Source organism: Psammomys obesus, unplaced genomic scaffold (assembly GCF_907164565.1).
Source record: "Psammomys obesus unplaced genomic scaffold, mPsaObe1.curated_primary_1811, whole genome shotgun sequence".
NCBI lineage: Eukaryota > Metazoa > Chordata > Mammalia > Rodentia > Muridae > Psammomys > Psammomys obesus.
Genome location: NW_026585504.1, coordinates 58187968 through 58210781, shown reverse-complemented (window position 1 = coordinate 58210781; position 22814 = coordinate 58187968). Strand labels below are relative to the sequence as shown.

General features: G+C 50.8%; 1 protein-coding gene across 2 annotated transcripts in view; it reads left to right on the top strand.

Moving 5' to 3' along the window:
• Positions 1 to 19952, top strand: part of Gli2 (GLI family zinc finger 2) — a 167287-nt gene extending 147335 nt beyond the window's left edge. The window contains exons 7-13 of one of the 2 annotated variants that reach the window (XM_055604611.1): positions 1570 to 1692; positions 6279 to 6413; positions 9205 to 9354; positions 10758 to 10922; positions 11417 to 11698; positions 13479 to 13815; positions 16005 to 19952. In XM_055604611.1, coding sequence (XP_055460586.1) covers positions 1570 to 1692; positions 6279 to 6413; positions 9205 to 9354; positions 10758 to 10922; positions 11417 to 11698; positions 13479 to 13815; positions 16005 to 18379 — 3567 coding nt within the window. In that variant the 3' untranslated portion in view covers positions 18380 to 19952. Of the gene's footprint in view, positions 1 to 1569; positions 1693 to 6227; positions 6414 to 9204; positions 9355 to 10757; positions 10923 to 11416; positions 11699 to 13478; positions 13816 to 16004 lie in introns of both variants that reach the window. The other variant, XM_055604601.1, reaches the window with a different exon arrangement.
• The last annotated feature ends 2862 nt before the right edge of the window (positions 19953 to 22814 follow it).

Here is a 22814-nt window from a genome sequence, read left to right as displayed (position 1 = left end):
TCTGCACTGTAGCCTGGCTAGTTGATTGCTTTTAGGGCAGAGGCCACGTGATGGGAAGAGCCTTAAACTGGGCCAGAAGCTCTGGCCTGGGCCCATGGTAAGCCCCCCAGTCACTCAATTCTGTCTCCTGTCCAAAAGAAGCATGAAGGGATGAATAAACCCTTTAATGTCGAGACCCTGTGCCACACAAGGACACTTCATGCCTCAAGCAAAACAAGGTGTCTGGGCTCCACTGCCTCAGCAAGCCCTGGTTGGAGGGCCAGTCTCCCAGACTCAGTTTTTGTTGTTTCAAAATGCAGAAGAGTGTTGGCACTAGTTTTCAAACTCTATTTTATTTTGGTTTCTTATCCCTCTTCCTCCCTTCTCCACCTCAGTCCCTTCCAACACCCCAACACCAGGCAGGAGATAAAGAAAGTTAGTGGGGAAAGGGGGCAGGGTTCTCTTTGGCTACTTCCTGTTGGTTAGGGTCATTGGGTTCCTTGGGGGCAAGTCCAATCTTCGTTTCAGGGTACCTCCAACTTCTCGTCAGACTGCATCAACAGCACCCAGCAGCAGCAGCGGTGAGCAGCAGCCTTCTTCCCTGGGGCGCTCCAACACTCTCTGGGCTCTGGCATTTATCCCCTCTTCAGAGTCCTCAGAATTATTTGCCAGCTTTCTGCAGCTGGCAGAGAGCCCCTCTCAGAGCCTGCACAAGGCAGATAGTTTGCTGCTGTGAACAACCTCAATCAGCCCCATATCCCACACCTGGAATCAAAACAAAAACCTTTTTACAATAACATAACTGAGTTTTTAAAGACACCAAAACTTCCACTACAGAAGGGAGGAAAAGCTAAAAAGATAAGCCAGGAGTTGAAGAGCTTGTTTTGCAAGCATGAGGAACCTGAGTTCAATCCCCAGTATCCATGTTCAAAAAGCCAGGCATTGTGGGGCAGCTGTAGTGTATGCCCTTAATCCCAGCACTCAGGAGACAGAGAGGTAGAGCGATTCATTTTCTTTTGTTGTTGTTTTGTTTTGTTTTTCAAGAGAGGGTTTCTCTGTGTAGCCTTAGCTGTCCTGGGCCTTGTAGACCAGGGTGGCTTTGAACTCACAGAGATCCACCGAACCAGGGCAGTTTCTGAGTTTGAGGCCAGCTGTTCTACATAATGAGTTCCAGGGCAGCCGTGGCTGCACAGAAAATCACTGTGTCAAAATATGCATATGTATGTGTAAATAAAGCCAGGCCTCGTGATGGATACTTGTAAGCCTAGCTCTAGAGAGGGGGGGACAAGCGGCTCTGGGGCTTACTGGCCAGCTAGCCCTCAAAAAGATAAGGTGGGCGGTGACTAAGGAACACACTTGAGAATAACCTCTGATCTCCGCATACATGTGTGCAGGGGCACACAAATATACAGCACATTGCATATGTACTGTATACAGATTAACATGTACGTATATGTGTATACATACACACAAATCCAGGGCTATCCCAGATGGTCTACGGGTAAACTCCAGAGCCACAGCCCAGATAGAATTTTGGGGGTCCTCTGCCTTGTGCCTACATGACAGACTGTCCTCTGCCTCCTCCCTCAGAACAAGCCGAGCAGCGAGTCAGCTGTGAGCAGCACCGTGAACCCAATCACCATTCATAAGCGTAGCAAGGTCAAGACTGAGGCCGAGGGCCTGCGGCCAGCCTCCCCACTAGGACTGACGCAGGTAAACCTCCTGCCTGCTGCCACTGTCCTCATGCTAGGACCAGATTGGATCTCCTGGTCTGGCTGCTGGGCACCTAATGGTGACTGGATGGGGAATTGGGGAGGAGTGGGTGGATGGATGGATGGATGGATGGATGGATGGATGGATGGATGGATAATGGAAGGGGTAATGCAGATGGCCATCTGCAGAACGTAGAAAGTCAGTGTGGGTGGGCTCACAGAGCTGTGATCCTGATCACCCTGCACCTATATCATTTTTATCAAATATAAATGAATGAATGAATGAATGAATGAATGTCCCATACTTCCACCTTACTACATCTGCTATGACAGAACTAATGAATAAATACATACAGTTTCTTCCCTTCCACCTTGCTTCAGGCTGCTATTACCCCCACATACTCACAGCCTCAGCCTTGAGACTGAGCTGCTCAAGTACCCTAAGTGCATCTGGTCTTCAAGGCTGCCCCCTCTCCTGGAGCTCACTGCTCACACAGTATCCTTTACTCTGGGTGCTCCTGGGTAAGGGGACTTGCAGGCCCTTGGATGCCCACTGCTTGGTCACTTCAATTGGGGGGAAGGACACTTCCTGGTGGGGAGAGAGGATGGGCCAGCTGTGGCATGCAGCCAGCTTGAGTGTGCCCAGACTCTACAGAGAGCCCTTCGCCCTGCTACTTGCTCTGCTCCCTAGGAGGACACACAGGCTACTCTTGGAGCAGGGGCCTGCCATGTGAAAGGCTGAGCATCTGCTGACCTTGGCTTCAAGCCTCCTAGCCCTAAGCCATCACAGTGGCAGAGTCTTCCTGTTATCCCAGAGTTCGCAGTCAACAAGGATGCTCAGGGCCGCCCTCCAGTCCCTGGCTTCCAGCATCTGCTGGCCCATTCTTTATCAAGACTGTAAACCATCAGGCATGCTCTAGGCACTTAATTTTCATGAAATATAGGGTCCTCTTATTGTCAGGCAAACAGAGGGGTTGGTGACAAATTCTTCTCCCCTCACTGACACCAGCGCCAGTCTGAACATGATGCATAGTTTCCACGAGGCTGCCCGTCATGGGGAGGGGGTGTGTGTTGAAATTGATGAGGACAGCAACAACCAGGGAAGATAAACATGCAGGAATGTTGAGGACAGGGAGGGACCCCAGGATGGTTGTTTGCCAAGCACCTTGGAGTCTCATTCACCATCCGTGGGTGAGGCCTCATTACTGCCCTACACGCAGAGGCCTTTCTGCCCAGCGCCAAAGCCTTTAAAAAACAAAAACTGTTCACAAGGAGCAGAAAGACGATTCAGTCAGTAAAGTGCTAGCCACACAAGCCTGAGGGCCTGAGTTTGAATCCTGAGCATCCATGTGAAATAGCTGGGCACAGTGACATGTGCCTATAATCTCAGTGCTGGGGAGGCAGTCGCAGGTGGCTCCCTGGGGCTTGCTGCTCAGCCAGTCTAGCTGCATCAGCAAGCTCTGAGTTCAGTGAGACCCTGTCTCAATAAAACAGAGTGGGCAGTGACTGAGGAATGACAGCTGAGGCACTTGCTGTCTAGCTTTCAATTCATTCACAACGATGTCCCTGAAAACACACACACACACACACACACACACACACACACACAGTTATTATACAGAGCTACATAAAGTTTCATGTAAGCGTGTAAGGTCTTTCAAGCATTCTCCCCATACCCTGGCTCCCTCTGCCTTCTCACTAGTCCCCCACCTCCACCTTTATTCCCCTTGACAGCTTTGCTCCTACTCTTATGTCATCTGTACAGATAGGATTCTTTTTATCTATAAAGTCAAGGACTCAGAAGTGAGAGAAAGAATCTAGTATTTGTCTTTCTGAGATTGGTTAACAAAGTTCCTTCCTGTGATTATTTTGTTGCATTCATCCAACAGGATAGCAAGGGCAGGGGAACTAAAGTCAGGAGGACAGGCAGTCCACTTTCCCTTGTCTAGCATTGTGCTTAGAGTTTCAGTACGCACAGCTGATACAACCAGGGGGTAAGTGTGATACAAATAGGAAGGGAAAGGGCTAGAGCACCCTTAATATGCAGATAACATATCGTGTACGTCATGGATGAGGCCATAAAGACCCCACTAACAAACTCTCAGAGTTGATGAACACTTGTAGCAAAAATGGCAGGATACAAAATGAACACACAGAAATCAGTAGCCTTCCCGTGTACCAGCAACATGCAGAGAAAGAAACCGTAAAACATTGGGCGTGGTGGTTACATTGCTGGAATCCCAGCACTCTGGAGGTGGAGACAGGAGTACTGGGAATTTCACACCAGCCTTGACAGCATAGTGTGTGCAAGACTTGAGATATGTGAATCCCTATCACAAATAAATGAAGGGATGGGAGCACAGGAAGACAGTCTGTTCACAGTCACTGCAGAGGGCTTTTCCTTGCAGAGTCAGGCTCCGTGTCACTCCATGTTTGGTTCACTGCAAGGGCTTGCCTCTCTTTGGCAGAAAAGATAGAGTAGTAATTTTGTTCTCTGCTGAAGCCCTCAAATTGCAGACTGGGAGGATTCCTGCCTTGGCCTTGGAGTGGCCCACAGCTGGGCCTGCTGCTCTGAAAGGAGCAGAGCCTGTAGTAGAGGAGGAGTGAACGTATTCCCAGATGTTCTTCTGTTACGCTGTGGCCATGAGGAGTCTCTGCAGTCTCCTCTCAGCAGCCCCTGGCGGCTAGATCCCCGGAAGTGAGGCATCTTCCTGACTGGCCTGCTCAGTGCAGTCAGAGAGCTTGCTCACCTCAACATAGTGACAGCATTGCCCTCTGCAGAGCAAGGGCGTTTGTTGAGAAGGTGCCCGATGGTGACCAGGAGTTCCTTTTGGAAGAGGTTGTAGCCCCAGCACAGAGTCAGAGAGGGCCTGCGTTTGTGGCCCACCCTGGGAAATCCTGCTCTTCTGAGATGAGCTCTCTGTCACTAAGTGACCATGTCACAGGACATCCAGTTCTTAACCTGCAACAGTTTGTCAGCACTGCGCTTGCTTCCCGGAGGCTTTTCTTGTGTTTTATTTATTTATTTTTGTTTGTTTTGTTTTGCAGTATGGGAAATTAGACCTGAGATCTTGTGTGTTAGGCCAACATTCTTGATTTAAAGCTACAACCCAGGAGCTCTTTTGGAGAGTTGGGATACATTCCTGTTTTTAAGAATAAGTTGAACATGGCCAGGTGGTGCATGCATGCCTTTAATCTCAGCATTCCACTCAGAGGCAGACAAATCTCTGAGTGCAAGGTCAGCCTGGTCTACAGAATGAGTTCCAGGACAGCCAGGGCTACTCAGAGAAAACAACAACAAAAAAAAGTAAACCGTAATGCAAATCTATGTAACATTGCTTCTGGCCTTGGGTTGCCTCCCAGAATGCCTGGCAGACCCAAGGAACTGGATTGTCATCAACAGACTTCATGGGCCCTCTCTGGACCTTGCCTCTCAGCCTGGGGTACCTCTACCTGTCCTTAGCCACCATTCCAGGCAGGTCCTCTGCAACCTGAGTCTTTCTTTAGGCTTCATAACCCAAATTGTGGTCAAAAGAATGTTCCGTTTCCATGTTATTGCTGTGATAAGACACTGACCAAAAGCCTGTAGGAGAGAACAGGATCCGTTAGCTTACACTTCTAGGACAAGGTCAGGAACATGAAGCAGGACAAGGTCAGGAACATGAAGCGGTAGTCACAGAAGAGTGGTGTTTGCTAGTTTGTCCTCAGCTAGCTTTCAGCTTAAGACCACCTGCCTTAGGCATGGTGCCACCCACAGGTCCCACCACACCAATTAACAATCAAGACAACTGCCCACAGACCCATCTGATCTAGTCAGTACCTCAACTGAGGCTCCCCTTTCAGGTGACAGTTAAAGCTAACCAGAAAGGAGACACAAGTACAGATCTAGGCTACTCCAGACTCCGTATGTGCTGTGGAAAGGAGAATCCATGCCTCCCCGAGCCTCAGTTTCCCCAGCTGTGGTACAAGAATGAAGAATCCGAGTTTAGGACTGTGGCAGGGAAAGGTGCCTGACAGTGTCTGGGGTCTGCATTCTCTCTGTAGAGTGCTTGAGAGTTGGTGGTGCTGTCATGATGTGAGTGGAGTGCACTTAACACTTAACAATGTTTCCATCTGCAGGGATTGTGGGGCTCACCTGGGACACCCATAGTGGAAACCAAAACACTAAGTAGAAGTCAGGGCCGTCCTTTCTCCTATTCACGTGTAAATCAGGAGGTGGGGCAGAGATGTTCTGGTCAGAATCTCTTCCTGATGGCCAAAGAACAGGAAGGGCCCAGGATAGTTGCCTGCCTCAAGTGTTTTCCTCAGCCTGAGCTGAGGAAATCAAGAAAGGCTGATGAGTGTGAGTCTGTGTGCATATGTTGTGTGTATACACATGGATGCATGCATTGTATATGTGCGTGTGTGCGTGTGTGTGTGTGTGTGTGTGTGTGTGTGTGTGCACGCACGTGGTGTATGTGCAAATGTGCGTCCACACCTGTGCTAGCCTAGAGTCCTTGGTATAACCCCTTGAGTTTAATGTCACCCTCTCCTCAGGACCAGGGAAGCAAGCATGGCTCATATGGATGTGCTCTTCCCTTCTCCCAGGAGCAGCTGGCTGATCTCAAGGAAGACCTGGACAGGGATGACTGTAAGCAGGAGACCGAGGTGGTCATCTATGAGACCAACTGCCACTGGGCAGACTGCACAAAGGAGTATGACACGCAGGAGCAGCTAGTGCACGTAAGCCTTCGTTCCCAGTTCCTGCCCAACCACAATGGTCCTAGAGCCTTCCAAGGCCTGTGCTTCAAAGGGGTGGGAGGTGGAGCCCCATCACTGGCAAGTGGGAGGCATGGGGGCCAGGTGCCTCTGAGCCCCCTCACCTCATCCCAAACACATACATAGCACATGAAAGTCCAAGAAAATAGGGAAGTATGAGAATAAGGAAAAGGAATGATGAAGAGGAGCCCCCTACACCCACTAGGGGCGGTGTGGAGTGAAAGTGACTGCTCTGAACGCTTGTGAATTTCCTTCTGGGACTGGCTCAAGCAAAAGAACAGAAGTGACAATGTAAACAGATGTTCCATGGCTGGGGAGACAGCTCAGTCAGCAAAGTGCTTGGAAGGCCCGGTTTCAGCACCCAAGAACCCTTTTAAAAAGTTCTGGGCATGCGGTCAGATGCCTTTAACCCTAGCACTGATGAGAAGGCCACACAAGAGGCACATGCGTGCCTGGGGTTCTCCCAACTAACCCAGCCTGCCTGCTGAGTTCCAGGCCAGTGAGAGTCTCTCCCTGGAAAACCAAGGTGGAAATACCTAGCAGACAGAATCCTTTAGCCAGCTAGAGTCCTGTCTTGACCTAGGAAGGACTGCGTTAGCGATATCTCTTTTTACCTGGCTGTAGAAAGAGGAGGCTGTTCTACAAACGAGGCCCCGTCTTTGCCTAGCAGTGCCGCTCTGCTCTCTGGGAAGATGAATGGCGAGCCAGAGCCCCTGTCCATTATTAACAATTTGTCGCTAAGTAAACCAATAAGAAAAAAATGAAAGGCATAGTCAGGGAGCATTTTTCTCATTTGAAAGGCTTTATGAATGGAGAGGGAGGCTGAGAGGAGAAGATTTTTCTGGAAGTTCAAAGGGCTGCTGCCTTGCTTGCTCCCATGGTGGTGCTATCGACGCACAACAGTTGGGCATGCTACATAGGGCATCAGGCCAGCGGCTTTTCATCTTCTACGACAAGGTGCTGCCAGGGCCTGCCACTCAGTTCCTGGACAGCTGTGCAGATTGTAAATGTCTTTTCTGGGAGAGACAACAGCATGGGAGTTTACATTTCCCAGGAGTACCCTGTAAAAGCACAAAGAAGCAGAAGTCAGGCGGTGGCCTTGCTGTGTCCTTGGGTGACCCCACCTCTCTCATCTAGGCCATTTAGTCCCGGGGTCAGCCTGGCACCATGCCTAGAGCCCCAGCTGAGGATCAGGATCTAGTTGTAGCCCCTCCTCAAAAACAGAGCTGAGGAAGCTCTGTCTTTACTGCTAGGACACTTCCTTTATAACCCTCTAAAGTCAGAGTTTCAGTATGTCTGCCTCTCTGCATACTTAGTCAGTGCCTGGTGCTGATCCGTCAGGAACATCTCCATACTCACCACATTGCAGTCACCCCGAGGAAACAGATGAAGGAGTGCATGCTGCTGCCCCATGTCTTCTAGCGTTTATACAGTCCAGGATCCTGTAAAGGAATGGAGTAACCAGTAGGCAGGTCTTCATGCCTCAACACTGACACACTAGCATCCTGCAGGCCTGCCCGGGAGCCTCTCTCTCAGTGGATTCTAGACTCTGCCAGGTTGACAGTTAATGCTGTCCTGGTTGCTGTGTAACACAAGCGAGCTCGTAGGTGGGTCCTGCTGCTGAAGTTCCCAGCTGACAGAGTACCTCCCCGGTTCACAGGGCTACACAGGAAGTTGATTTATTTTCATTACAGACTCCCTGTGAGATTTCCAGAAAATATCTAGGAGAGGAATAAGGCATGTTCAAGGCCATCTATGCTCAAGGCTAAACATAGTTTGTTGCTATTTTAACATTTTCATTTGAAAGTATTTTCTCCAAACCAGCTGCCTTCACAGCAAATGCTAATTGTGTTAGAATTCCTGATTATCACACAGTGAGAGGCTCCTCTCCCTGCCCTGTCCCTATTATTTCCTTGTATTTCTACCCTGCCCTGCAAAGTCAGAGGAATGAGTGGAGTTATTAGTTATGTCTGAGTAGGTGTAACCAACTAATAGAGCCAGTTTATGCAAGGGAGTGGAAGTGGGGGAGAGGTACTTTGGCTCACAGTTTCAGAAAGTTCAGTCCTTGGTCACTTGGCTCTTGGTGGAGCAGAGCTATTTACCTAGTGGCAGAGTAGCTACTGTAGCGATCCAGGTGAGGGTTCTGTGTGTCCTAGGTAGAGGCTTCGGGATGGGACGGTGGTCCACGGTGGTCTGTGGGATGAGGGGCTCTGCACACAGGATGGTCCCAACTGAGTAGAAAATGAGCAGTGCTCTACAGCCCAGGGAGGTTGTTGTTTTTAAACAAAATCCCAAAGGTTCGATTTTACCAACAAAGACTCAGGAGTGAAAGCCTACTGTCTCAGAGAGGCACAGAAAGCACCCAGCTGACATTTCTCCTCAGCCAATGTACCAAAAGGAAAAAGCCCCATCTTCTCCATGCTGTCTTTAAAAACCCCTCAAACTGAATGTCCCTCCTTTCAACTTCCTGTGCGTCTCTCTGTCTGTCCTCCAGACTTCCTCACTCTCTATGTTTTTTTCCTATGTTTGATCCCTGTCAACTGGTTGCTTGCTCTGCCGCTTGACTTATGGTTGACTTTACTTAACCCTATTTACAGAAAGCACTTGGATTGAAGGTGTGTGCTAGGGCTGAGTCACACCTCAGAAACAGATTTTTTCAGTACACAGTCTCGGGGTTCACAGTGTGATCAAATATCCTGCAACAGGAGGTGGCACCTAAACTCACACACGCTGTCCTTGTCTGGCCTCCCTGCAGCACATCAACAACGAGCACATCCACGGGGAGAAGAAAGAGTTCGTGTGCCGCTGGCAGGCCTGCACCAGAGAGCAGAAGCCCTTCAAGGCCCAATATATGTTGGTCGTGCACATGCGCAGGCACACGGGTGAGAAGCCGCACAAGTGCACGGTGAGCCTCCTCCCACGGCGGACCCCCTGCGACACAGCTGCCGGTGGGCCCTGACCCCCAGCTCTGACCCCCAGCAGCTCCTACAGCTTCCTAAGGACAAGCGATACTGAACCAGCTATTTATGCATTTAGAAACAAGGGGAATAGAAGGGGGTTAACATGCAAAGAAGGCAGAGAACAGCTTGCCAGACTCTTTCTCATTTCATGGGTCCCAGAGATGGTGTTCTGGGCATGAGGGTTGACAGCACCTTTATCCAGTGAGAATCTCCCCAATCCCTATTTGTGCATCTTCTTTGGAAAACAGTACTTGTCATTTTGTTGTTTGGTTTTAAGAATTCTTTCTGCAACTAGGTTCTAGAATCATTATCAGACATACAGTTTGCAAATTTTTTTTTCCAATTCTGTGTGTTGTCTTCATTTTCTTGATAATTTCCTTTGAAACACACAAAAGCTGAGTTTAGTGAAATCTAGTTTTTAGCTGTTGTAACTGAGAAATGACTGCCTGTCCTGTGGTCACAGTGATTTAACAATCCCTGCTGCTTTGTTTCTTCTAAGAGTTCGGCAGGAGGAGAAGGTAGAAATGACTCAGCTGATACATGTACTGGCCTGGGCATGCACAAAGCCCAGTGCCACACACGCTGAGTGTGATGTGCATGCTTATAACCCCACCACTTGGGACATGGAGGCAGGAGGATCAGAAGCTCAAGGCTATTCTTAGCTACATAGTGAGTTTGAGCCATCCTGGGCTATGTGGGATCCTGTCTCAAAAATGATACAAAGCAGGAACTGGAAAGATGGCTCAACATTTCAGAGTGCTCATTGCTCTTCCATAAGAGCCGGGTTCAATTCCCTATACCAACATGCTGGCTTTCAATTGGTTGTAACTCCAGGTCCAGAGGATCCATCACCCATTTCTGGCTCTTTGAACACCAGGCACGCTTGTGGTGTACAGACATATGTACAAACAAAACACCCATAAATATAAAATAAAAAATGAATAAATAAATCTTTCAAAATAAATAAAAGATAGTTAATAATAACAGCTGGATTATGGAGAAATCAGAACCTTCATACACTGCCAACAGGAATATGAAATAGTGAATAATTGGACAGCTTATAAATGTGTGCTTTTGTTTATGTAAATATCACACATACATACATGCTCATGTATTTCACAGTAAAGCTCTTCCATCGAGGTCTTCAAGATGTCTGAATTATAATTTTATACTTTCGGTGTTTTCTGGAGGAAAGACTAACTGTCATTACTAAAACGCATGCTTTGGGGTGTACAGGTGGGAAGGAGTGCCACAGGACAGGGCAGGAAGGAGGGTGCAGGAGAGCCCTGGATCCAGCTGCCTGAATTACATCTGGAGTGCTCTTTCTAACCAATCCACCTCCTTCCAGTTCGAAGGCTGCTCAAAGGCCTACTCTCGCCTGGAGAACCTGAAGACACACCTGCGGTCCCACACAGGAGAGAAGCCATATGTGTGTGAACATGAGGGCTGCAACAAGGCCTTCTCCAATGCCTCGGACCGTGCCAAGCACCAGAACCGCACTCACTCCAATGAGGTACTCACTGTGGGGATGTGCAGAGATGTACGCATTGGCCCTGGCACGTGTGGAAATGCACTGCCCCTAACTAGTGGAGAGCTGTGTTTTAGTTTCATTTCTATTGCTGTGGTAAAATACCCTGACAAAGAGCAGCTTAGGAAGAAAGGGACCCATTTCAACTTACAATTCCAGGTTACAATCTATTGTGGGAAAGTCAACCTCAGATAGTCATGTCACATTCATAGTCCAGAGCGAAATGAGCACATGCATGCATGCTTACTTGACGGCTTGTGTTGAGCTCTATTTCTACTGTCACACAATTCACAACCTAGGGAATGATCTGCCCACAGTGGGCTGGGTCTTCCCATATCAATCAGATTAATTAAGACAATGCCCCCACAGATATACCCACAGGCCAGTCCAAAAGAACATAGAATGGCTTCAGAACGGGTATTGCACCAGAGTTTGTCCTTGGGTTCCTGTCCATAACCCAGGCCTGGCTATCTTCCTAGAAACCCTATATCTGCAAGATCCCAGGCTGCACCAAGAGGTACACAGACCCCAGCTCACTCCGAAAGCACGTGAAGACTGTCCATGGGCCAGATGCCCACGTCACCAAGAAACAGCGCAACGATGTGCATCTCCGTGCTCCTCTGCTCAAGGAGAATGGGGACAATGAGGCCAGTGCTGAACCAGGTGGACGGGGACCTGAGGAGAGTGTGGAGGCCAGTAGCACCAGCCACGCTGTAGAGGACTGCCTACATATCAAAGCCATCAAGACAGAGAGCTCCGGGGTAAGACAGAGCTGGGTGCCAGCTGGCAGAGGGCAGTTCCCAGCTCTGCCCAAGGCCCAGAAGCCCAGCCTCCCCTGAGCATTCTGCTAGAGCATACCCTTCTCAGAATAAAATGATGCCCCTTCTTGCTCCAATTCAACTTTCCTCCTTTGTCCCCTTGCACCCCTCATGAATTCTGTCTTGTTTCGTTCACCTTCTCTGACCTAGCTCCTGCTGGGCACCTGAGGCTGAGGCTGGGGAATGCCCTTCCTCCATGCTGGTCTGCCCAGGTTGTGTTTGCCTCCGAGACCCGGATGCCACTGTGGTCCCCCCCCCCGACCTCGTCTGTGTCCTCCCCTCTCTAGCCTCCACTCCTTTTGTTCTAACCACCTGTTCTTTGTCTCCACCTCTTTTTCCCAACTGTACCTCCCCTAAGGATAGACGCTACTGAGGTGAGCAGAGGAACGGGGTGGGGTTGGGAGTGCCCAGGGTGAGAGGGTGGGCTGGGGTGCTACTTCAGTGCCCCTGGCTGGGCAGAGATTGAACTGGCTTTTGGAGAGGCAGGTGTTGGGTAGCACCATGGGAATAGGTAGAGGTAGGCAGCAAGAATGAGGCTGGCATGTGCGGGGAGCAAGGGAGGACAGGGGTGAGTCTTGACTAGATGGAGCAAAGAATTGTGGAGGGCACCATAGTCAAGACATGGGGTGCCCTGCTTGTCGGGAGCATCTCCCCTAAATTGGGTATGTAGTGTTACTGTATCTTCCCAAGGAAGAAAGCAGGGACAGGGACATCATTTGACCCAGAAATGAGCCTCAAACTACTGCATCCAGGATTTGCTTCCAGGCCCAGATCTCAGGCAATGCTGGATGCTCTAGAGTACTTGGTTTTCTTGATTTATTTGCCTGCCCCACTCCAGCCCAGAGGGAGAGTCAAGTATTGTACTTTCATTCCTATTGCTCTGACAATAACCCTGACACACAGCAAGGGGGGACAGATGTGAGGAGAGGATTTGAGCTCCAATTCCACATTCCTACCCACCATTTTTGGGAAATCAAGACAGGAACTGAAGCAGTTAGACACACCACAGGCACAGTCAATGGAGCAAAGAGAATCCCACAGCTTCTCACAGCTGCACTCTGAGACAGCTCAGGTGTGCCCTGAACATGCACAGCCCATGTCCCAACGCTACCACATTTCCCACAGGTCTTCCCACATTCCATTAACAATTAAGACAACCCCCACAGGCATGCACACAGACCAACCTGATACAGATAATCCTTATTAGGAATCTCTTCCCAGGTGAGTCAAGACTGTCACATTGATACATAAAAGTAATGCAGGCAATGCCACACTCCATGGCTCCCCACCCCCAGTATTCTTTCCCTTCTTAAGCACCTAGGCCTGGCCTGTCGAGAGCACCCTGTGCTGTAGAAGGCAGCTGGCCAACAAGTCACCAGAGTGCTGTTACCCTCACTTCACTGGGGGCACGTCAGTCGGCGGGACTGTGTTGAATACCTTTTTTCTGGGTAAACTTAGTCACCTTCTTCCCGCAATAGGACAAATCCTCACACATGTCTCTACTTGGAAGTCAGTTTGGGTCAATCTCATAGTTGGGAAAGAGGCCCAAGGTTAGACTTAACCATCTCATGCAGGTGCACAAGGGATGGTGTTTTCAAAGTAGTTCCCCGCTTCCTCGTGTCCCTGCCCAAGCATGCACAGCATGGTGTGACTGTGGGAGGGTCACGGGACCAGGTGACATCTCACACCCTCTGAGCCTGTGTCCTCTGCCTTGTCCCAGCAGCTGTGTCAGTCCAGCCCCGGGGCCCAGTCATCCTGCAGCAGCGAGCCCTCTCCCCTGGGCAGCGCCCCCAACAATGACAGCGGCGTGGAGATGCCAGGGACAGGGCCCGGGAGTCTGGGAGACCTGACAGCGCTGGATGACGCGTCTCCGGGAGCTGACACCTCCACGCTGGCTGCCCCCCCGACTGGCGGCCTGCAGCTGCGCAAACACATGACTACCATGCATCGCTTTGAGCAGCTGAAGAGAGAGAAGCTCAAGTCCCTCAAGGATTCCTGCTCGTGGGCTGGCCCAGCTCCACACACCCGCAACACCAAGCTGCCTCCCCTCCCAGCCAATGGTGAGTGAGGCCCCCGGGCCTAATGAGCCAGGTAGGAGAGAGCCTGAGCTGTTTCCCCCAGGTGCCATGCACAGTCTGACTGGCTGCCCACATGGGGCAGATCAGAGGGCTCCAGGTTCTTATCAACTTAATCAAAGAACTGAAGAAGCCCCCGAAAATAGCAAAAAAGAGAAAAGATTTATTCAGAATCGAAGCGTGAGGACAGGCCAGTTTACGAGCTCAAGAGTTCCTGGTTATTGCCCTTAACTTCTCTAGGGCTAGGAAGAGGAGGAGCTGTTGCCAGGGGCCAGGTGTAGATGGTCTTTAAGTTTGATTGGCAAGCATAGGTTATATAAGTCTGAGTTCACTGGGCATGTCCTGATTTTAACCGTTTGCGCACCCAATCTTATATATGAGTATGACATGATAAATGGGCGGTTTCCCTAAAAAGTTCTCTCAAAGGATATAGTTTCCCTTACTGCACCCCAGACAAGTGCAAGCTTGAACAGCCTGGTCCCTTGGTTGTAGGTTGTGTTCAGGTTGTATGTTGCATGTTTGGCCACTAAAGGTTCCTACGCGCTGGTAGGGAACTAGAGGACAAAGTGACCAGGTTCCTTTGTTTGGAGAGGGTTTAGCTCAGTGCAGGTGCACGCTCTTAATGCAGAGGTGCTCTGCCAGCAAAGGGAGCATGCGCAGTGTCAACCAAGTGCAGTCCGATTGCTAAGCTTTCCATGCGCTCACCTGTTTCAACCCTACCTTGTGCTGCATGGAAAAGAAACAGGCTGAGAGAGATGAAGGTGACCCACCCAAATGCCAGCAGCGAGCAAGACTTAGCTCAGGTCTGTGCAGCTCCAACGTGCATGCTGTTCTCCATGCAGCGTGCCCCCGTAAGCCTCAAAACACAGGCAGCCCCTGCTGCATCTCCTTCCTCATCTAGCCATTCAGCACTTCGGGTGTCATGGCAAAGGCTCAGGGAAAGGAAGACGGTAAGATCATCATCAAAAAGGAGCCATGGTAGGACTCATATGAGAACAAGCCACAGAGTACCAAAGACAGAGCTGGGTTACTGATGTTCATGAGAAATGAGCAGCGGAGCATCATGAGGATGTGGCCTTATGCTCAGCAGGCTCTTTTATCGGCAGGAGCATCTCTGGAGTCACACTGGGCACATAGACCCCAGGCTGCCCGTTATGGTGGTGTACATTGGCACACTACCAGCCAAGGTAGTGTTGCAAGTACTGCTAGCAGAAGGCTGTGAACTCTGCAGGTCTGGGATCTCTTGGGTTGCAGACAGGTTCCTCCACTCAGGTCATGACTGTTCATAGGGAACCTGCCCATCCACCTCAGCCCTGAAGTGCAGCAGTGAGAGGCCTTGACCAAACTCTGCAATTTGGGCTCGCTTCTCATCTGCCTACTCTAAGATCAGCCTATACAGCATAGGGAGACCCCGCCTCAAAATAGAAAGAGAAAGGAAGGAAGAAAGGGAGGGAGGGAGGGAGGAAGGAAGGGACGGCTTGGAGGTGCAGCTCAGTTGGTGGAGTGCTTGCCTGGTAGGCTCATGTCCCTGAATTAAATGTTCAGCACCAAGTCAATGATGTGACGTGGTGCACAGCTGTAACTCCAGCTCTCAGGAGGATCAGAAGTTTAAGGTCATCATTGGTTACAGGCCAACCTGGGATACCTAAGAACTTTGTCTTCAAGAAGAAAGTAAGAAAGAGAGAGAGAGAAAGCCTCCATGTCAGAGGACATAGTTCCCATGGGTCTGGTCCCTCCTGAACCAGGCTGTCAGTAATCCTATTGTAGGTACAGATGCATTTTATATACATCTAAAGAAACTGGGGCGCTTCTGTCTGTAGCCCTGGCTGTCCTAGAGCTCACTCTGTAGACCAAGCTGGCTTCAAACTCAGAGGTCTACCTGCCTCTGCCTCCCAAGTGCTGAAACTAAATGTGCCATCTCACCCAGCTTCCTCCTTCCCGTCTTCCATGCAGAACTCTTCCACAGTTGAGTGCCTGCTGTGTGCCTAGCCTTGTGTCAGGGGCTCCACACTCAGCTGGTCAAGGGGGCTGGGTAGAGGAACTGGTGACCAGGGACAGGGTGTAGGTGGTCTTTTGGTTTGGGGAAGTAGCTGAAGCGTCCTTTCACAATCAGCAAGTCCGAGTCCTGTGGAGCACAGCCCTTGACCCCCTCTGACCCTTCCCTTCTTCCCTAGGTTCTGTCCTGGAAAGCTTCAACAGCACTGGGGGCGGTGGGCCAGCGGGACTGCTGCCCAACCAGCGGCTGCCAGAGCTGACGGAAGTGACGATGCTGAGCCAGCTGCAGGAACGGAGGGATAGCTCCACCAGCACCGTGAGCTCAGCCTACACCGTGAGCCGCCGCTCCTCCGGCATCTCCCCCTACTTCTCCAGCCGCCGCTCCAGTGAGGCTTCCCCTCTTGGTGCCGGCCGCCCGCACAATGCCAGCTCGGCAGACTCCTATGACCCCATCTCCACAGATGCCTCCCGGCGCTCCAGCGAGGCGAGCCAGTGCAGCGGTGGGGTCCCAGGGTTACTCAACCTCACGCCTGCGCAGCAGTACAGCCTGCGCGCCAAGTACGCAGCAGCCACGGGTGGACCACCACCCACGCCACTGCCGGGCCTCGAGCGTGTAAGCCTTCGTACCCGCCTGTCGTTACTAGATGGTCCCGAGCGTGCCCTGCCCGGGACCTGCCCACATCCGCTGGGGCCGCGGCGTGGCAGCGATGGGCCTGCCTACGGCCATGGTCATGGCCATGGCTATGTAGGGGCGGCTCCTGCCTTCCCTCACGAGGGGCCCAGCAGCAACATGCGACGGGCCAGCGACCCTGTGCGGCGACCTGACCCCCTCGTTCTGCCTCGAGTGCAGCGTTTCCACAGTACCCACAATATGAATCCAGGTTCACTGCCACCCTGCGCCGATCGGCGAGGCCTGCATCTACAGAGCCACCCCAGCATGGATGGCAGCCTGACCCGCAACGCCTACTCCCCCAGACCGCCTAGCATCAGTGAGAACGTGGTGATGGAGGCTGTGGCCGCTGGGGTAGATGGAACCGGGCTGGAGTCCGACCTGGGGCTGGTGGAGGATGAGCTGGTGCTGCCGGACGATGTGGTACAATACATCAAAGCTCACACCGGCGGCGCCTTGGATGACAGCACACGGCAGGTGTATCCCACAGAAAGCGCTGGCTTCCCCGAGAACTCGAAACTGCCCAGTCCTGGGCTACAAGGCCACCGCAGGCTGGCAGCTGCCGACTCAAATGTGGGCCCTTCTGCTCCTGGGCTGGGGGGCTGCCAGCTGCGCTACAGCCCCTCAACCAACCTCAACAAGAACAACATGCCTGTTCAGTGGAATGAGGTGAGTTCTGGTACCGTGGACGCCCTACCCACCCAGGTCAAGTCTTTCCCGCACAGCAATCTGGCCGTGGTTCAGCAGAAGCCAGCCTTTAGCCAGTATCCAGGATATAGTCCACAAGCCCTGCAGGCCAGCTCTGGGGGTCTAGACAGCACCCAACCACACCTACAGCTTCGAGGAGCGCCCTCTGCGCCCAGGGGGAGCTACGCTCAGCAGTCTCGACAGCCAGCCACAGGCGGTCAGTGCCTGAGCATGGCTGCTGCCATGAGTCCTCAGGCCAGCTACAGCCATGCCCACTCCCAGCTGAGCCCAAACGTCGTCAGTGGACCCCTGAACCAGTTCTCCCCTTCCTGCAGCAATATGGCAGCCAAGCCCAGCCACCTGGGACTCCCTCAGCAAATGGAAGCTATCCCCAATGCTACCATCATGAGTGGCCATCAACGGGATCTCGGGATTCCCAGCTCATCCCTGGCTGGGGTGTCCCAGTCTCACCCGGTCCTGAGCTATCCCCAGCAGGAAGGCTACCAGCAGGGCTCCAGCCTTCTGTCATCCCATCAGCCTAGCTTCATGGAGTCCCAGCAGAACGCGGGCTTTGGTCTCATGCAGCCTCGGCCGCCCCAAGAGCCCAACACTGCTAGCCGTCACCGTGGAGTGCGTGCTGGGCACTTGTATGCCAGGACCACTGGCCAAGCCATGGTCACATCAGCCAACCAAGAGACAGCGGAAGCTATGCCCAAGGGAACAGCAGGGCCCGTGGTGTCCCTGGCTCCTCAGCCATCTCAGGACACAGGCCAGCCACAGGACCAGAACACACTCTACTACTATGGCCAGATTCACATGTATGAACAGAACGGAGGGTGCCCAGCCATGCAGCCCCAGCCATCACAACCACAAGCTTGCTCAGACAATATCCAGCCTCTGCCTTCACCAGGGGTCAACCAAGTGTCCAGCACTGTGGACTCGCAGCTCCTGGAGCCCCCCCAGATTGACTTTGATGCCATCATGGATGATGGCGATCACTCAAGTTTGTTCTCTGGTGCACTGAGCCCCACCCTTCTCCACAATCTCTCCCAGAATTCCTCACGCCTCACGACACCCCGGAATTCTTTGACACTGCCCTCCATCCCTGCAGGCATCAGCAACATGGCTGTTGGAGACATGAGCTCCATGCTCACCAGCCTGGCTGAAGAAAACAAATTTTTAAATATGATGACCTAATGGCTCTAGCTCCTGGCAGAGCAGACCTGAGCACCATTAGCTTCTTGGAACACGAGGGTCTAACCAGTTCTCTTTGTCCAAAAAAGTAATAACTAGGCCTGAGAGGGGCTGGGCGGTGGCTGGCTCAGACTTGCAAATATTTTAAGAAAAGATTCGGGGCATCCTCTCTGCTGTTTGGCCTATTTCTCTGAACACTGAAAAAGTCTTATTCAGAAAGAAACTCGTTTACACGATGCTTGCCAGCCTTTGGTGTTTATGGGATTACTAGGTTCTGGCTTCTTTGCCTCTGTCATTCTGCTAATGAGAGAGTACATTGGCCAAGGGCTTTCTAAGTACATGCCCAAAGAGGGGAGGGGAACCATGTTTGGGTTTGAATTGGGGACCATGCTGGATACTCTGCTCTGAGAAGATGGGTTTGCCATTCTGCCACCTGCAAGGAAAGGGGATTGCTGTCCCCCTCCCCCCTCCCCGGACTCATCCATGAAGCTTGCCAAAGTTGCTTGCCACAAAGGAGAAAGGGACATTATGGAGCCTCCTCAGCTGCCATTAGCATTCCCATTCCCTTAGGCAGAGCGGGACCAGCAGATTTCCCAAGTGGAGAAGAATTAATAAAACACGTATCAAAAGGAGATAAGCTGGGTGCTACCTGGGCAAGCCCAGAAGCTCCCCAGGGGATTCTCCTGGCCTGTTTACAGTATTCTGAAGTGTACAGCGAAGCCCTCCTGGGAAGAACTTTGTGTCTAAATACCTTGGATTGCTGTGGGCTAAGGATGGACAGGGCCTCAGGGTGAAAGAGGCCTTCCCCGGGAAGAGGAAGTCACTGTTTACCCAGTCCCATTTCTCCTGTGCACTAACTGACCACCCTCCCACAGAAGACTCTAGGGCTCCTCTCCACCACACTGGGTGGCCGGCGGCCTGCACGGAGCCACCGCGCGCTGTCTCAATACTTTCTGATCCCCTGACCTCTCCCCTCCTCTCTAGGTTATTTGGCATGGACTGATGACATGCATGGTGTTTGTGGTCAGGTGGGAGGGCGAAGGGATTGATTTCTTGTTCGGTATAGCCTAGCCCCCAAAACAAGAAAGGGCATGTGGAAACTGACTCCGTAAAGACTCAGTCTAGAACACACTGCAGGGTGAAGTCGTGCCTCCTCCCCACCACACACGTGTGCACATCCCATCTGAAACGCCTTCCTTTGGATTCATGCAAACTTTGCCAAACCAAACCTCACCACTCAGAGCTTCTTCCTTCTGGCCATGACCTTGGCTCCAGTGAGGAACTTCTTAGCAGAGTCAGGATCCTCTGTGTCCCAGGGCCGCAAACTTCTCTGTTTACAATCCAGAGAAAAGACCAACTCCAAATGACAGCTCCGGGCCACGCCCATGGCTCTGTGGCTCTGGCGTGTGGGCTCACTGCCCGACACGGACCCTAACTCCCCAGTCTCCATCTGTACCTATTTTGTGTAGACATTGTCAGCCCTGGTATACTGTGGGTGAACCATCCAGCCAAATTTATATTGCCAAACATTTTTAGCTTTTTCTACATGCTATAAATTGAGGTGACATGCTCAACTTGTAAATAAGTCTTTTTGTACATTAAAAATAATTTTTTCATAATTTATCTTGTCGATCTGCTTTTCCCTTGACAGTAGTTAATGAGAATTGAGGCAGTAAATTTGGCACATTTGAACAAAAATTAGGCTGTATTTTTCATAACAGTGTCAGAACTGACTACCCCACCTTAACTCAGACAGGCTTAATTCAGGATCATTTACTGACTGTTTGCTCCTTGTCACTTTGGGGTGTGGGCACACAGTGTTTGACAGTTTTCTGGGACTCAGATACTAGTGAGCTCCTTAGTGCGTCCAAGTCAGTCGCCGGAAGTCCCACTATGCCAGACCTCAATGTGGGCCCAGGCACCATCTGTGGTTTCTGTGGTGACACCCATTTTGAGTTGTGGGTGTTTTGGTTACTTCCTCATGCCATGATCAAATAACAGAAAAGCAACTTAAGAGAGGAAGGGTTTACCTTGGGTCAGAGTTTAGGGTCCAGTCAATCTGTCCTGATGGGGAATGTACGTCGGCAAGAGCATAAGGTACTTGGTCACATGACATCCACAGTCAGGAAGCAGAGGAAGGCGAGTACTGACGTCGACCTGCTTTCTTTTATTCCGCCCTGGGCTGCAGCCGATACAATGGCCCTGGCCACGGTCAAGGTAGTCCTCCCAACTCAGTTTACCCACTCTAGGGAACCCTTTGCTGATGCGCCCACCCAGAGGCCTGTTTCCTGATGATTTTAGATCTTGTCAGGTTGACAATGAGACCTACCATCCCAAGAGTGAAGGGTGGGAAAGGGGGCAGACCCCCAAAGTTGGCAAAAGAAAGTGTCGGCCAGGCAGGTGAAGCCCAGAATGCATGGCGACTAGCCTTGGGTGCAGGGCCAGGAGACATGAGCCATGACTAGAACTCTGAGCCCAGGGAAGCCTCCTGCCGGGTAGGCAGGGACAACCTTGGGTCAGCAAACTGATAGTCAGCCCTGGGCAGCGATTGGGCAACCTTAACCTCAGCAGGCTGAGGATATAGCTTGGTTGGGTGTAATCCCCACCCACATAAAAGCCAGACACAGCAGTAGCATACCTATGGGAGATGGGCTTCAAAGACAGGAGACTCCCCAGAAGTTAATTTCCAGCTAGCCTGGCATATGAAGTCGAAAAGAAATCCAGAGACTCCTTTCTCAAGGTAGAAGGCAAGGCCCAACACTCAAGGTTGTCCTCTGACCTCCACATGCACACTGTTGGCAGTGTGCATGCCTACACACACACAGGGGTATGGGGAAAATGCAAGTGCACACAGATAAAAGCAAGTTGAGGGGCTGTGCTGACAACTCTGTGGTTAAGAGCATTTGTTGCTCTTGCAGGAGACCCTAGTTCAGTTTCTAGCACCCATGTCAGGAGGCTCACAACCACCGTAACTCTACAGGGATCTGATTTCCTCTGACCTCTTGGTACCCTCATGCAAGTGTGCATGCTCACACCCAGACACATAAATAGATGTGAAATTAAACTAGAAGTCCAGAAAACTAGATCGGTGGTTAAGGGCACTCACGGCTCTAGCAGAGGATCCCAGCACCTCCGCTTCCGTGGTGGCTCACAATCATTCATAGTTCTAGTTCCAGGGAAACTATGCACTCTAATGACCAGTTTGGGCTCAAGGCACACACACAAAATACTTATGTACGTGCGGGCAAAATGCCCATGCACCTAAAATATTAAAAACAAAATATTTTAACTTTTTTTTATTGTTTTGCTTTGTTTTTTTTTGTTTTGTTTTGGTTTGGTTTTTTGTTTTGGTTGGGGGAGGTTGTTTTGGTTTTGGTCTTTGGTTTTTTTTGGGGGGGGTGTTTTTTGTGACAGGCTTTTTCTATGTATCCTGATCATCCTGGAACTCACTCTGTAGACCAGGCTGGCCTCAGACTCAGATCTGCCTCCCAAGTGCTGGAACTAAAGGCATGTGCCACCATCCCTGACTCTTTCCTTTTTTAATGTGGGTTCTATGGCAGGAACTCTGGTCCTAGAATTCACAAGGCAAGCACTTTCCTGACAGTCATCTCCCCAGGGAAGTTCTCCATCTTCCAGTGGTCTTGGAGCCTTTTCAGTCACTGACCTTGGCTCTCTTTCAGACATCTCATTTGTTTTCCCATATACTGGGTCACCCTATCTCAAAAGCCATATCACATTTTCTTTGGCTATCTCTATATATTTGATGACTGTTGTTCCCATACCTATAAAAGTATCTTTTATTTTCCTACTATAACAGAGGCTTACTACCTCTGTCTGCTAACCTAGGCCTAGTCCTGGAAGCTTCTAGCCTCTGACAATCTTAATTAGGCCTAGATGTTTTCAGCCTCTGAAACTTACTGCTGAATAAGCTCACCCTTTCTTGATCTTTCTGAGCTCTGGCTGGCTGGTGCAGCTCAGCTGTTGGGGCTCAAACTCCTCTCCAAGATGACTGACTTAATCTGGTTTTCTCATCTTCTGACTGAATTGCTCTGCTTGGCTCCAAACTACTTCTAGCGATATGTTCTAATCTTCTGGCTCCTTCTTATTCTCTGGCTCATCTGTCTTCACCTGTTTCTAGCTTGTTTTCCCTTCAACACATCTCTGCAAAACTCTCCCAGTAAAATTGCATCCTCTCTCCCTCCCTCTGCCCTGCTCTCCTAATCCTTTTTCCTGCCTGTTGTCATAAAAGTTGGACATATCCCATTCTGTCAAATCTTTCTCTGATTTGTTACTTTGTCTACTTTTTAATTATACATCACTTTCAGACGTGGGTGCTTCTACAAACTAACTTTACCTTCATTGTTTAGGATTAAAGGTGTGTGCTAAGGGCACATCTGTATTCAAGACAGAGGGATTAAAGGTGTGTGCTCAGGCTGTC